Genomic DNA, 15,482 nt, shown 5'->3' with positions numbered 1-15,482 from the left:
AGGCAAAAAGGGCCCATTTGGTTAATCTTCAGTAAGACAAAAAATCCAACCAAGTACCATAGCCCAGGCTCAGAGCATCTAATTGAGATTTTATTGTATGGCCTGTTCAGTGCTCTCTAGAGGTAGGTTTCCCCTATGGCTCTGCCTAGGCCTATCTTCTCTTTCCTCAGTGATCTCAGCAGCTGTCATGGGGTCAGTTATGAAGTCAATAAGCCTTTATTAATCATTTTCTCTCTGACAGACACCGCTAAACTCTGGTGGATACAAAGAAAAGCACAACAGACAAACAAACAAAAAAACAGTCCCTGCTCTCAAGGAGCTCACATTCTAAAGAAGGCAAGACACAAATGATTATGTTTGATCAACATATAAATGTGTTCAATTGGAGATAACCTCTGAGGGAAGACACTAGCATTATGGGTATTAGGAAAGGCTTCTTGCAGAATGTTGGATTACAGCTGGGATCTGAAGGAAGTCAGAGAAACCAGGAGACAGAGAAAAGGAGGGAGAGAAAATTATCATGATCTCTGTGCTTATGCCTCCCAGATCTATACAGCCAGCCCTAACCTCTTTCCTGAGTTTCTGTCCTACGTCACCAGCTGTCTTCTCAGCACCTCCATCTGGGCATCCTATAGGAATATCAACCTCAACATGTCTCAAATGGCACCAATTATCTTCCCTCAACTCAGCCCTTTGTTTCTTTCTGCTGAGGCCACCATAATCCTTCTAGCCATTCAGGTTTATAAACCTTGAAGACACCTTCACCTCTTTCCCCACTTTTCATTTGTAATCATTTACCAAGTTTTATTGACTCTAGTTCTATAACATCTATGCACACTGAGCCAAAATTGAACTCAAGGCTTCCTCATTTCTTGTTTGGGTTATTGAAGCAGCCTCCTGATTGGAACCCTGGCTTCCAGAGGCCCTTCTCCAATTTGTCCTTCACACAGCCGCCTGAACAATCTTCCTAAAGCACAGGTTTCTGTACCTCTCTATTGCCTCTAGACTAAAACACACACCCCTCAAGTTGGCCTGTAAGGCTCTTCCGAACATGCCCCCAGCCCACTCCTCCAGGCTGATTTCACGTCAAAACCCTTCACGCACTCTGTGTTCCAGTCAAACTGACCTATTCTCTGTTCCTAAGTTGATACTCCTTCTCCTGCTTCTACACTTTTTGCACAGGTCGCTCCCCAGGTGTGGAATATACTTTCTCCTTACTGATTCCTTCAGTCCCTAGCTTCATTCAAACTCATGTACCACTTTCTACAGGAAGCCTTTTCACATCTCCCTCATTGTTAACATTCTCTCTCTTCCAAATATCATCTATATAGTTACTAATTCACACAGTGCTATACCCTACCCACATCCCACCCCTTATAAACTCCTTGAAAACAGACTATTTTTTTGGATGTTGTTTTGTTTTATATCATCAAGGACAGTGCTTTGCATGCAGCAAACCCTTAATAAATGCTTCTTGGATTGTGCTCAAGCACACCATGTTCCTAAGCTCACCTTGATGAGATTCTCCAGGACGTTTTTACAGATGGCTTTTTTGTCAGTGTTGGAGAGCTCCCTCTTTTTAATGAGCACTCTGTATCTATTGAAGAAGTCATGATAGGTCCACCTAGAGAGAAAGCAAAATCAGCATTAGTCAGGGTGTCTGTTGAACTTTGAATGGTGGCTGAGAACCTTTAAATAGCTCACATCTCTATAGCACTTCAAAGTTCACAAAGGGTTTTTTTTTGTCTTGTTTTGGTTTTGCTCACAAAACCCCTGTGAGGTAGGTAATACAAATATTATCATTCCCATTTAATAGATAAGAAAATAGAGGCTCCTAGAGGTCAAATGAACTTGCCCAAGGATGTACAAGTGTCAGAGTCAAAATTCAAACCCCAGAACTTCTCATTCTAAGACTAGTGCTCTTTCCATTAGACCAGAGGTAGGGAACCTGTGGCCTTGAGGCCACATGTGGCCCTCTAGGTCCTCAAGTGAGGCCCTTTGACTGAATCCAAACTTCACAGTCTTCACAAAGGGCTGCACTTGAGGACCTAGAGGCCTCATGTGGCCTCAAGGCCACAGGTTTCCCCACCCCTGCATTAGACTATATTGAACCCAAAGGGCTTGAATGAGCTCTTCAAAACACAACAGTGCTCACCAAGCCAACTGCTTCCTAGGAGTTCTTAGCTAGACATTTGGCCCATTACTTTGGGACTGTGCGTGACTTAAATGTTCCTCAACTTTCCTCTTGTGAGAGCAACACTGAAAGCCTTGGCATTCTTCTCTCTAAATCTTACTTCTAGTCTTCCTAGGACCACCCCCACAATTAGTCTCTGACCTTGTTGACTGACTCTCCCCTTGAGCTCTTTAATCAACTTCTCCTCCAAAGGAAGGAACTTTACCTGCTGATATCACAGGTTCTTTAGATCCATACAACATAGTTCTCCAGCTGGGTGTTACATGTCTCCTGTGCTGTACAGGGCTGGTCACCAGACACAACAGGTTTCCACTGCCCAGCTCTATAGCCTGCAGGCAAAACCCTCATATCCTGTGTTTTCCTCTGTATAAAGGCTGTGGACGAACTAGGACCATGCTCCTTGGGTGACAGCATTTTTATTTTTCAGAGGTCAGCACACTAAAGAGTCAAAACACGAACACTCCCACACCTGCCCACACTGGCTCTCAAAGGATGAAAGAACATCTAAGAGCTGTGGACAAGGGATCCCTGAAAAGTTTTCTGTTTGAGGAGTTGTTTATTAACTGAACGGAATGAGTGTAGGATGAAAGGAATGGAAGGTTTTTGGCTCTCTTTACTTACTTTTTTGACACTTATCTCCAGGTTCTCCTCCTGTCTGACTGTTCTTTCTCAGTCTCCATGGCTGGCTCATAATCTGTGTTATGCCCTCTAACTGTAGGTAGTCCTGATGGTTCTGTCCTAGGTCCTCTTCTCCATTCTCTGTTGGTGACCTCAACAACTCCCAAGGCTTTAACTATGCTTTCTATGGTCATCTCTAAGCAAATAATTCACAGATCACTCTATCTATCTAGTCCCAATCTCACCCCAGAGCTTCAACCCTACATCACCAATTACCTATTGTACCTTTTAAACTGTAGGTCCCAGAGACATGTTAAACTTTGGATGTCCAAAATCGAACTCATTATCTTTCCCCACAAGCTCTCCCTTCTTCAAGTTCCATAATTATTTTAAAGAAAGTACCATCCATCTGGTATTCTAGGCTCATAACCTCAGCATTACCCTGGACTTTTTACTCTCTTTTAACCTACACATCCAATCAGTTGGCAATTTTTATCACTTCTACGTTCACAACATCTCTCACATCTGTCCTCTTCTTTCTATATAGCTACAATCTCAGTTCAGGACCTCATCACCTCTCACCTAAATTACTGCAACAGTCCCCTGTTTAGTTTCCCTGCATAAAGTCTCCCACCACTCTGGTCCATCCTACACACTGCTGCCAAGGTAATTTTTCTTAAGTGCAGATCTGATCTTGTGACTCTTCTACTCAATGAATTGCAATGGGGCTGCCTCTTACCTGTAGAGTAACCATATAAACTCCTCCATTTAGCTTTTAAAGCCCTTTGCAACCTGGGTCCCCATCTTTCCGTCTCATTGGATATTACCTAATTTTCTATACTCTTCAATCCAGTCATACTGGGCCTTCTCCCTGTTCCTCATACACAACACTCCATCTCCTCTCTCTGTGCTTAAAATGCTCTCTCCTTACTCCATCTCATCAAGTCCTCTTTTCTAATTGGAAGGGAGAATTCCAGTCCCCCCCATTCTCAGCTACCAAAATAATTTTCCTAAAGCACAATCTTGATTATGTTAGTCCCTCATTACAATGAGTCATGTGTCAAGTTTCTCAAACTAGTGGATGGTAGACACTTCAGAACTGGAAGACCATTTGGGGGCCCTCATATCACACTGCATAGGTAAGTAACTCCTTGATCCACCCATTTATAAGATCTATCCTGAATATATTTCATTTCTCCAGAAGGTAAAACTCCATCCCATACAATTGTCTACCTTGGCCATCTCCATGCCATCCATTCTGCATTGGCTTTCTCCAGACCACCTGACCTCTTAAGACTAAGCCCTGAGTGACTTAATCTACTCAGCTTTGAAACCAGAACCCTTTTTGATTGCTATGTTAGCCAGTGTAGATGCCTATGACCCATTATTTGTAGTCAGCCCCAGACCATGCTTCAGATCTCATCCCACCATCCACCTGGTCCATCTCTTTGATACCTTTCTGTATAGAGTATTCAAATTAATATTACCATTGCTATTAGAAAGGACACATCCATTCATTCTCCTATGGCTCTACAAATGATCCCCATGATTCCCAAAATCAAAACAACTCTTCATGGATTGGCTACTATACTCCCCTTTTGAGTTGTTTCTCTCAACTGGAATGTTAGTTCTTTGAGGGCTTTTGTACTTGTACCCTCAGAACTCAATACAACACTTGGCACACAATAAGTGATTAATAAATGTTTGTTGTTCATTCACTACTTAGGGCAGTGTAAAAAATAGACTTCCATATTTCTTAGAGTTTCTAGCTTGGGCCACATAGTTAAGATTCTAAGGATAGGAAAGGAAAGGGAATTCCCCAAAGTAACGTCCCATTACTTTTTGATCAATGGTAAAAGTGAGAGTCTTCTGTAGCCTTACTCCAGGGGTATGGGGGTTATTCAGATTCTGAAGACTTTTCCAATGAATTGCGTAATTTAGCAAGTCCAACACCAAGCAAGAAAGGTTGAGGGGTGGGGTTATCCTAGGGATGGATTATATAACTTTTTTGCAAGAAGGAACCTTGATAAATTGGAAGAGGCTAATCACCAGAAGGTTGGTGACTAGGAGACAAATTTTTACAAACACCTATTAAGTGTGGAGGGGCTATATACTATATCAGGAGAGGGACTACTCACACTGATGAAACTGGGGTCCTTAAAGCACTTAAGTACTAGTGATAAATTTAGTTGACCAAATTAACCTGCATTTATCCTTTGCCTAGAGATTACTTGAGCTTTATCATGGCTCTGACATGATCTGTTATTGGTGTATATTCTTCTGAAGGCAAGAAACTTTTCCTTTTGTCTTCATATCCATCACATTTAACTCAGTGCCTGGCATATATTAGGTGCTTAATAAATGTATGATGAACGATTTGCTGGACTTGAATGTAAATTCTTTTGGGGTTGTAGGATAGCCATGTTCCTTGAACCAGAAGCTCTGTGAAGAAGCAGAGGCTAACTAGGGAGCCCAAGTACTATGGAAATAATTCTTCCCACTGCTTGCCCTGTATTTAGGACACCCCAAATAAACAGGAAGCATTGCTTAACAATCTGCTAAGCTGTGACCAGACTGCAAACTCACCTGAGTTATTGACTTATGGAACTGAGTTATGTCAGAAGCAGGAGACTTTTCAACAGAAAACAGCATGGGTTCTTAGCTCTTCCAAATGCCATTTTAATTATGTCAGACATGTCTGTTAAATGTCTAGAGGATTTCTAAGCCCTGACTTGGGATTCGAGTGACTCAGTACTGTATTCTCTTGGAATGGCAGGCTCCAAAACAGGGATCCATTTTGCTTTTAATGCATGCAAATATAACTGAATTTTTTGCAGGCTATTCTAAACACATCTTCCCTCTACCTTGCACTGCCCCTCATGTGCCACAGTTTCAGACTAGTGTTTTCCTACCTCATAGGGCTATGAAGGTTCCTTTCAATTTTAAACCTGCAATCTTGTGGTCTTCTCACCAGCTCCACCCCTAGCCCCTACCAGGACATTGGGGAATCAGAAAAACAAATGAAAGCTTTCCAATCTGTGTGGCATCCAGTTCACTCTACAAACACAAACTCCATTTTGCCAGAGGGCAGGAGTAGGACTGGAGTTTTTGAAAACACACATTAGGGGAAACAATGTCAGAAGGGGTAATATGATTGCATACAAAACCAATGTCATAAATGTTGCATATAGACAGGGGCGAAGCAACACTACAATAGGATCTCATGACTCTAAAATAAGATTTCAAAGGTCAAGCTTCTCCCTGAAGCAAAAATCTATCTTTTTAATACCAATACTCTTTCAAGAAGTGCTATGGCTTCTAGTCATAGACTGATGCTCTCTCCAAGGAGGTGTGGTCAGGAATCATCTAAAAGCAAAAATTCTTAACATTCTTTGTACTTTGGACCCTTTTGGCAGGCTGGTGAAGCATTTGGACTCCTCAGAATAATGTTTTTAAATAATTGAAGAAAACACTGAATTTCAGTTAAAAGGTAGTGAAAATAAAGATGCAGGATTTTTTTTTTCCAATCCAAATTCAGAGATCCCTTCAAGGAACTGTGGATCTCAGGCTAAGAATCTCTGATCTAAATGGTAATGGTTTTGTATGGTGGATATGACCAGGCTGTAAGACAAAATAATGAGGAATTGTGAAGGGAAAGAGATATAAAGGATGTCATCAGAGAAATATATAAAAAAAAAAGATGAGCGAGTTATGTTGCAAGATTGAGGGATGGCCAGTAGAAAATTACATGCTCCATTGGTATGCATGCTTTGTAAAGAGAATGAAAGGAAGCTCCCAACATGGCAGGGAGGCTCCCCAATGGCAATTTTTTTGGAAGACATGGGGAAAGGGGAAGGGAATTAGTGCTTATTTATGTAGGCACTGCACTAAGCACTTCATAAATATTATGTCATTTGAGTCTCACACCGATTTTGTGGGATAGGTGCTAGTAGTCCAGTTGAGAAAACTGAGGCAAATAGAGGTTAGGTGACTTGTCCAAGATCATACAGCTAGTTAGTGTCTGAGGCCAGATTTGAACTCGGCTCTTACTGATTCTGGGCCCTACACTCTATCCACAACTCCACCTGGGGGCCTCTGGGTCAAGAGTTGAACAGAATGGGCAGGCAAACATGGGTAGTTATCTTCACGGCTGGAAGGAATACCATCATTAGTAAGATCACAGACACTTGGTTTAAGGTGACACTATCAATTAGGTTATTTGAGCAGCCACAGGATTGTGAAACCTATTGAGAACTCTATTAAGGCTGGATTTCCTGGGGAAACCACTCAATTAATTGCATTTGCTTTCAATATGTTCTAGTGAGTGTTTGTTTTTTAAGTCAAATGGTCTTTTTTAAAAGTGGAGAAAAAGCAACAAGTGGAGTCTTTTATTTTAAAGATAGAATTTCCCCAAAAGTCCTTCTGGTTTAGCAGCAATCCTCCAAAGTAGTTTTGCAGAGTTCATTAAAGGCTGAGGTCCATTTCTTTCTTTTTTTTTTACATCTTTAAAAATTTTAACATACAACATGTCTTTCTTTTGTCGCAATCACTTCTTTTACACAATTTGTAGACACGAATGTATTCCATACATTTTGACACATTCTTTAATTCATCATAGAACCACACTTTTATCACATTGGATATTAAACATTCCTTTGACATTCTATTTTTCTAAGCCTTGACTATAGCTCATAGACTTTTTTTTCTTTTCTTATTCTCAACAAATACCAAATAAAAAGAGCATTTCCATATACAAAGTAGAATAGAGAAGAGAGGACAGCTGTGAATCTCTATTATCTAGAGCTTGCTTTTACTTTTAAGTTTATAAATAATTGAACATTTAACTTTCAAAGATGTCCTGCTTATCTGTGTTTCCTTCTGTTCTAACAATGGACATTTACCTACTAGTTCAAAAGTTTTCTTTGTTCCTGGTAGCTCTGTTGAAATGGTCTTGCTTTGGGTTATTTATGTGGGGTTCAGATGAAGGGAGCTAGGGTCTGGAGTTTTATCCCAACAAATAACTTCCACAGAAGTTGAGCTAGTCCAAGAGAATACGGAAGCAAGAACAAGAAAGGGACTTAATATTTGGTTTCTTAAAACAAACCACTGTCCTCCAAAAACACAATTATACCAAAGCCCCCTTTAACTTAACTGATGTAGATATGTGAGGTCACTGTTTGGACAAGATGACCTGGTAGTTAAAATGCTAGACTTGGAGTCATGAAGAACTAGGATCAGATTTCACTTCTGACACTTATTAGTTGCATGACCCTGGTTAAGTTACAACTTTTCTGAGCTTTATTTTGCTTTTCTGTATAAAGAAGGGACTGGATTCGATGTCCTCCAAGGTCTCTTCCAACTATAAATTTATAGTCCTATGAGGTTCCATGATGATGACAAATGCACATGAAAGGGAACAAGTCGATAAATGGGGAAACACCTGTGACATTTCAATTATGTTTTCAATGTCTGGAAAACCAAGCAGCTGTGACAGCCAACTCTGCTTGCCACTTGGCTGATCAGCCTAGGTGACTAGGGAGCTAAGCCAGAATCCTGGAAGCAGTGGTGTCCATTGCTCCGAGCAACAATGGAGTGGAGGCATGGACCTTCCAGGAGATGGAACTCACCAGACAACATGCCCTAACAGGAAAACAGCAGCAATGTCAAGAACTCTGATGGCCTCCAAAGAGGTAAACACAGGTACTATCACAGGGAAGGCAGTTTAGTACTGTAGGGACAATCTTCTTTGGATTTCATTTTCATCCCTCACCAAGCCTGAATTTGCCATCTGCACAGCAAAAGCATGTGAAGACCAGAGAAATTCTCAGGGAATAAATGTTTGTAGATAAGTTGCTTCTGGGTTATTTTAGTTGAGTCATTCTACCCCTGATTTAAGCCTAGACTTCATTTGTAAAAGGAGGAGGTTGGGCAGTCTGGCAGAAAATAAGTAAAGACCAACATCTCACTACATATACTAAGACAAGCTCCAAATGGGCACATGATTTAGACACAAAAGGGTGACATCATAAACAAATTAGAGGCACATGGAAGAAATTACAAGTCAGACTTATGGATGGGGAAGAATTCATGATGAAACAAGAGAGGTTCACAAGAAATTAAATGGACAATTTTGATTACACAAGTTTACAAAGTTTTTGCAAAACAAAATAAATACATCTAAAATGAGAAGAAAAGCAAGAAATTGGGGGGGGGATCTCCGTAGCAAGGTTTTCTGATAAGGTCTAATTTCTATGATAAAAAGGGAACTGATTCAAATTTATGAGAATAATAACCCTTTCCCAATTGGCAAATGGTAAAAGGATATGAATAAGCAGTTTTCAGAGGAAGAAATTCAAGTTATTAATACTTTATGAAAAACCACTCTAAATCACTAATAATTAGAAAAATACAAACAAAAATAACTCTGAGGAACCATTCATCACAGATGAGAAAAATGGAAAATGAATAATGCTCAAAGAGCTATGGGGAAACAGGTACCTGAATATACTATTGGTACAACTGTGAAATGGTCCAGCCAATATGAAAAGCAATTTGGAACAACACCTAAAAAGCTACTAAACCATGCATACCCTTTGACCCAGAGATATTGCTAATAAGTGAATATCCTAAAGAGATCAAAGAAAGAAGAACCTATTTGTATTAAAATATTTAGAACAACTCTTTTGACAGTGGAAAAGAATTAGAAACTGAAAGAGTGCCCATCAGTTGGGGGAATGGCTGAACAAGTTATGGTATATGAAGGAATAATATCTTTCTATGAAGAAGATGATTTAAGAGAAACCTGTGAAGACTTATATGAACTGATGCATGTAAAGTGAGCAGATTCAGATCAATTTATTCAATAACAACAATTTGTGAAGACAAACAGCTTTGAAAGACTTAGAAACTTTGATCAAAGCAATAACTAACCACAATTTAAAAGGTCTCAGAGTGCAGAGGCATATTTTTTTTACATTATTAATGTGAGATTTTGTCTAACTATACATGTTTGTAACAAGTTTTGTTTTTCTTTCTCATTTGGACAAGGGGGAGAGAATGCATACATAAAATAAAATTAAATAGAAATTTAAAAAAAGGATAACCCCTTAAGTTTAAAAAAAAAGTAGGAAAGAGTTGGACTGGATCATCTCTAAAGTCACTTCCATCTCTAGAGATGCTAATTTTGTGAATATCAACCTCCATGCAGCAGCTCAGGAATATATCCATGATGTCCAGACACTAGGCAGAATTTCAAAGGGTAAAGCTACACAATCTTCTCATTTAGCTTTCAATACGCAGTGCCTTATTTCAATGTGATACCAGGATCAGTCTGCAAGGATGGGTGGGGGTGATAAGATCCTTCCCTTGATGTAAGTGATCAATGAATCCTAGTACACAATAGATGCACTGCCCTTCACCCTGCCTGCCTGTACACTTAAACAGTTTGAACCACCTGTCCCTTTGTAAGATATCCAGGGTCAGAGGGCTGCCAACAAATTGGTGGAGAGACTGTAAGAAGATAGGCACATACTAGTACACCACTGAGTGGAGCTGTGAATTACTGCAGATATTCTGGAAGACAATTTGGAATTATGACAGATAAGTCATTAATGTATTCATATACATTGACCAAAAATTATACTCCTAGAAGGATGCCCTGAAGAAGCCAAAGGTAAAGGTCCTATATAACAAATTATTCATAACAACCCAATTTACCAATATCCTTCCTAAAATGGGACATGGAACTGAAAATAATGTCCAAGATGCATTATGACCAGGGCAGAGTACAGTAGAACTTTTGCTTCTTTCCAAAAGCTATTCCTCTATTTGTGTCTTCATCCAATTCACTGACAAAAATATTCAATAGCACAGGGCCAAGGACAGACCTCTGAGAAGAGCCACTTGTCATGGATATGACCTTACAAGCATATATAGACCCCTTAATGACCACTCTTTGGGGTTAGTCATTCAAGCATCTCAGAATCCATTTAGCTGGATATAGCTACCCCACATCCTCTATTTTGTCTATGAATGAATGAACAAATGACAAATAGATTTAGTAAGTGGCTTGTTTATCAGACATTATACTGAACGATGGGGGTATGAATATAAAAGCAACCACAGCACTCTCCCTTCCCCTCCCCCTCCATGAACATATTCTTACAGGGGAAGACAAGAACCATAACAATAACAAAAGAGATTTTATCAAATTACTTGCTAAAATTGAGACATACTATGTCTATAGTGTTCTTCCCTCTCAAAAAAGAAAATAAAGTTGGACTTCGATGATCTGTTCTTAATTATACTATTCTGGCTTTAATAATCACTACTTCCCTTTAAATGCTTATAAACCATCCCTTTAACAACATGTCCTCCTTCTGGAATTTTGGCTGAAATTTACCGCAATTCCAATCAATTTAATAATCTCCGTTGCAGTACTCACAACAGTGTCTATTTGAAGATCTATGGTGATGACAAACTCACTAACTCCCAAGGAAACTCATTTAAAAAAAACCAAACATAGTTAAATAATTTTTCCTTATGTTGAATGGAAGTTCACATCCCTGGAATTTTGTCTCATTGCTCCTAATTTTGTCCTCCAGAGACAAACAAAGCAAGACTAATTCATCTTTCACAAGACAACTTTTCAGGTGTTTGAGGATAGATATCATGAATTCCTTCAGTCTTCTCTTCAGCAGGCAGGCCAAATTAGCAAGTTTTGACAAATGGCCTTTATCTTATAGTGTGGGCAATGGATGCCGGGGTGATTAGACTGTGCCCCATATACTGCAGATGCTTAATAGATGTTGGTCAAAATACATTGATGAAAAAAAAATGCACTGATGGAATACTCAAGTCAGTCATTGGGTAGAATGTCCTGAAAAGTGAAAAAGATGATTCTCCCATAAAACTAGGGCAAACAACTCTTTGTTCACAATGTACATATTTGGTAACTGCTTGTCTGAAGCCAGGGGAATGGACTTAATGGCTACCCAAAACTCCTTCTAGTCCCATGATCCTATGCTTTTTAGTCAATCCCCATTTAGGGAAGCCCTGTCAACAAATTATCAGTTGAGACCAAAGGAAGGAGAAAAAGAAATGGAGATTTACCATGACATTTCATGTAAACCTTGTACAAAGGGGTAGGGGTGTGTGTGTGTGTGTGTGTGTGTGTGTGTGTGTGTGTGTGTGGTTGTGTGTGTGTGTGTGTGTGTTTTGTTTTGGTAACTGTGGTATTGTATAGCTTTGTTTCATAGTCCCCAGACAAACCACAACCACAGCCATGAGTTCCTCCAGGGAGAGACAAATGACTTTACAGTCAAGAGACATCTTCAGAGTGGGAGTCAGAAAACTGGCTGATGGACAGACTATCTTCTGTTCCAGGACAGTGCATTTATCATTATGCTTTATGTACATTATAATGAACATATTTTTTAACCACTGAGGAGCATTTCAAACTGAATGATACGTTTTCATTTTAAATCTTAGTTTCACAGAAGGCAGTATTTCATGGAGAGGGGAAGGAAGGGAAATTAAAAACCAGACAGGTGTAGCAGAGATTGGAATGGGGGAGGAGTTATGAAGTAGCCAGCTTTTGACTGGAGTTCTGCTACTCCTCTTTCTAGCTCATAGTGGACATTGGGCATGTGCTAATTTCAGTGTTGAACTAAGAGCTCTGTTGTAAAAAAGAGGCAATGAATGACTGCCCTAGAACCCTTGCTTTGCTCAGGCTCCCCAGCCAAGAAGCTCCATCATCTGCTCTGGCAACATGACTTCATTAACAGACACTCAGAGTAGGGTCACAGACTGAAAGAATGTTAGCCCCAGAAAGTAACTTAACTTCTTCTCTTTTAATTCGTTCAGTTTTACAGGTGAGGAAACTAAGGCCTAGGGAGAAGAGACTTACCCAAGGTTACTCAATTCGCAGGTTTACGTCTCCTGACTTCTAGTGCGTTGATTCTTTACATTAGACCACAACATCACCTCAATTTTACCCAAACAATCACATCTTTAGACTACTGCTTATTTCCTCCCTAGCCACTGCTTCCTTCTCCTTTTATGTAGTTATAGTAAAAATATTAGCCTCTAAGTATCTAAGTAGAAATGATGCAGGAAGGTGGGGAACAGTTATGATTCCTGAAAGGAAAAAAATATTCAAACCATTCCTTGGACTGCCTCATCTCAAAATAGACTTTATAATTCGCTAAAGCCTTTCAGCTGATCTAGTGAAACTGAAATGATTTTCTTGGGGAGTGGGGTGGCAGCCTGAGCATGATTCAGTATAGATTCATTTGCTAACCCGAGGCACAAAAACAGAGTGGGATCAACAGGAGGAACAACTTTGTGCTCCACTGTCTGGGAACTCTAAATCCTTCTCTCCTGATGAGGAGCCAAACCAATCCATCTATTAGCACTTATTAGTCACTTACTGTATACCAAGCAGAGTGTTAGTCACTGGGGAAATAAAGACAAAAACAAGAGTTCTTGATCTCAAGGATCTTGTATTCTATTCTGAGGAAAACAACATGTTCACACCTACGTTGTCTGTCTGTCTCTCTATATACAGGGAAAGGCAATGACACATTGCTACATATATAAATACGCAGAGAGAGAGAGAGAGAGAGAATATACTATACAATACTATACACAGTAATATATATGGTATACACATAGAGTATGTACCATATGTGTACTATATTACATAGTACTATATTATAGAACACGTACTACATAACAGAACATACATAGTATGTTTTTGTATGTATATAATATACTATATTGTATAGTACTATATTATAGCAGAAGCACAAGAGTATATACTATGTAATACTATAATATAGAATACATATAAAGCATATACACACATATAGTATGTATCATATATTTACTATATTTTGGTATAAGTACTATATTATATGTGTGTATTTGTAATTACAAAGCATACATGTATATACTTAATATACAAAATATATAATTACACACATACATGTAATTATAAGGTTATACATACACACACACACACATATATACATACATATTTATATGATTACAAGGTAATTTAGGGACTTTGGGGAGGCCCTAGCAGCTAGTGGGATTGGGATAGGCATCATGCAGCAGGAAGCATTTGAACTGAGCTTAGAAGGAGGCTAGAGATTCTATGAAGTGACGGAGGCATGTATGGCAGGCATGAGGACAACTGGTTCAAAGTCACGGAAGCAAGAATCAGAAGTCATACATGAGAAGTGTTGGTTGGCTGGAATGGAGACTGGTGGCAGGGAGGTCAATTAAGAGGTTATTACAATAGCTCAAGCAAGAAGTAACGAGGGCCTGAACTAGGGTGGTGGCTAAATAAGTACCGAGAAGACAGAGAGATGAGGGGTGTTGTAGAAATAGAATCAAAAGACTTAGCAACTGATTAGATGTGGGGAATGAGGGTGTTTGCTAGAGCCTAGGAAGGGTTGACTCCACAGTTCCACATTGGCAGGGAGTACACATTAAAAAGACTCTCTTAAACACAAAGAGACATTCCCACCTCAAGTTCCATTTTCTCTCCAAAGTTTCCACTAAGCAAATCACACTAGCCATGCTCATGTGACCTCCTATTACATGGGCAGTTAGCTATCATACAGCCTTGCACTTAGTTCTCCATGACATACTTCTTGTTTAGCCTTAGTAGGAACTCAGTAGATTCACATTCCATTCAATTCATCCAACATTAAGCATCTGTGGCATGCCTGGCATCATGTCAGATGATGAGTAAGACCCCAAATTTGGATACGATGGGCGAAGGGAAAAGGACAGACAGTGACACACGGCTCCAAATGAGGGCTCTGGGACTGATTGCCACTCCTGGCTGCCTATTAGCTAGTGGATCCATCACCACTCTAATAAAGCCTAGTAGGAAGGGGAGGGGCAGAAAGAGAAGAGTGAATGTAGGAGGCAGTAATTTGGGTCCTTCAGGAAAACAGATTGGATCAACAACCATGATAAAAAATATTTTCCACAAACGTGAAAATGTTTAAACCTTCTCTTCCCTCTCACTACTCTTCCTAACACAACATGTGGCTACAAAAGATAACAAGTAGAAATACAAACACAATGATCTTTCAAGAGAAGATGAGAGAAACAGAATAGTGGGGAAAGATATTCATCAGATTCCCCTTTTGGGGTTGTTGAGTTTCCAGGCAACCCAGCTTTGCTAGAAGCAGACATGATTTGAGCCAATTGGAATAAACAGTTAGGAGGTGAGGGGGAAAGCTATTTCCCATATGGGTTCAAAGATTTAATAGGAATGTGTTTTCTGGAATGCAAAGGAAAAGGATACCCGGATGTGGTGAAATGAACACCTGGCTTCTCTGAAAACTCAAGTCGTTCTCTGTGAAGATGAAGCCAAATGGCACTTGAGAGAGGAGCAACAAGGAAGGCAGGCTGGCAGGGAATGAATGCCTCCTTCCCACTCGAGGAAGGACAAATAAGGATGTCCAACATTTTTGGCATTCTGTGCCATCCCTTGTTCTATGCCACTTCTTTTGTTTAATGAAAATCCTACCCACCCATAGATGCCTAACTCTTGTTACTTTCCTCAAAGTACTGCAGCATACAATAATCTCTCCTTTTATAAAAAAAAATTGAATTTGATTATATACAGTATCGCACCATTTTCTGATTC

At 39.7% G+C, this 15,482-nt stretch overlaps 1 protein-coding gene across 1 annotated transcript in view; it reads right to left on the bottom strand.

Moving 5' to 3' along the window:
• The window catches only part of MYO5B (myosin VB), a 536,371-nt gene that overhangs the window by 110,577 nt on the left and 410,312 nt on the right, over positions 1 to 15,482 (bottom strand). The window contains exon 18 of the mRNA XM_020972319.2: positions 1,513 to 1,624. Within this exon, the coding sequence (XP_020827978.1) occupies positions 1,513 to 1,624 (112 nt within the window). The remainder of the gene's footprint in view (positions 1 to 1,512; positions 1,625 to 15,482) is intronic.

Source organism: Phascolarctos cinereus, unplaced genomic scaffold (genome assembly GCF_003287225.1).
Source record: "Phascolarctos cinereus isolate Bilbo 61053 unplaced genomic scaffold, phaCin_HiC Scaffold_4;HRSCAF=312, whole genome shotgun sequence".
Classification (NCBI taxonomy): Eukaryota; Metazoa; Chordata; class Mammalia; order Diprotodontia; family Phascolarctidae; genus Phascolarctos; species Phascolarctos cinereus.
This window is presented reverse-complemented; position numbering and strand designations above follow the sequence as displayed.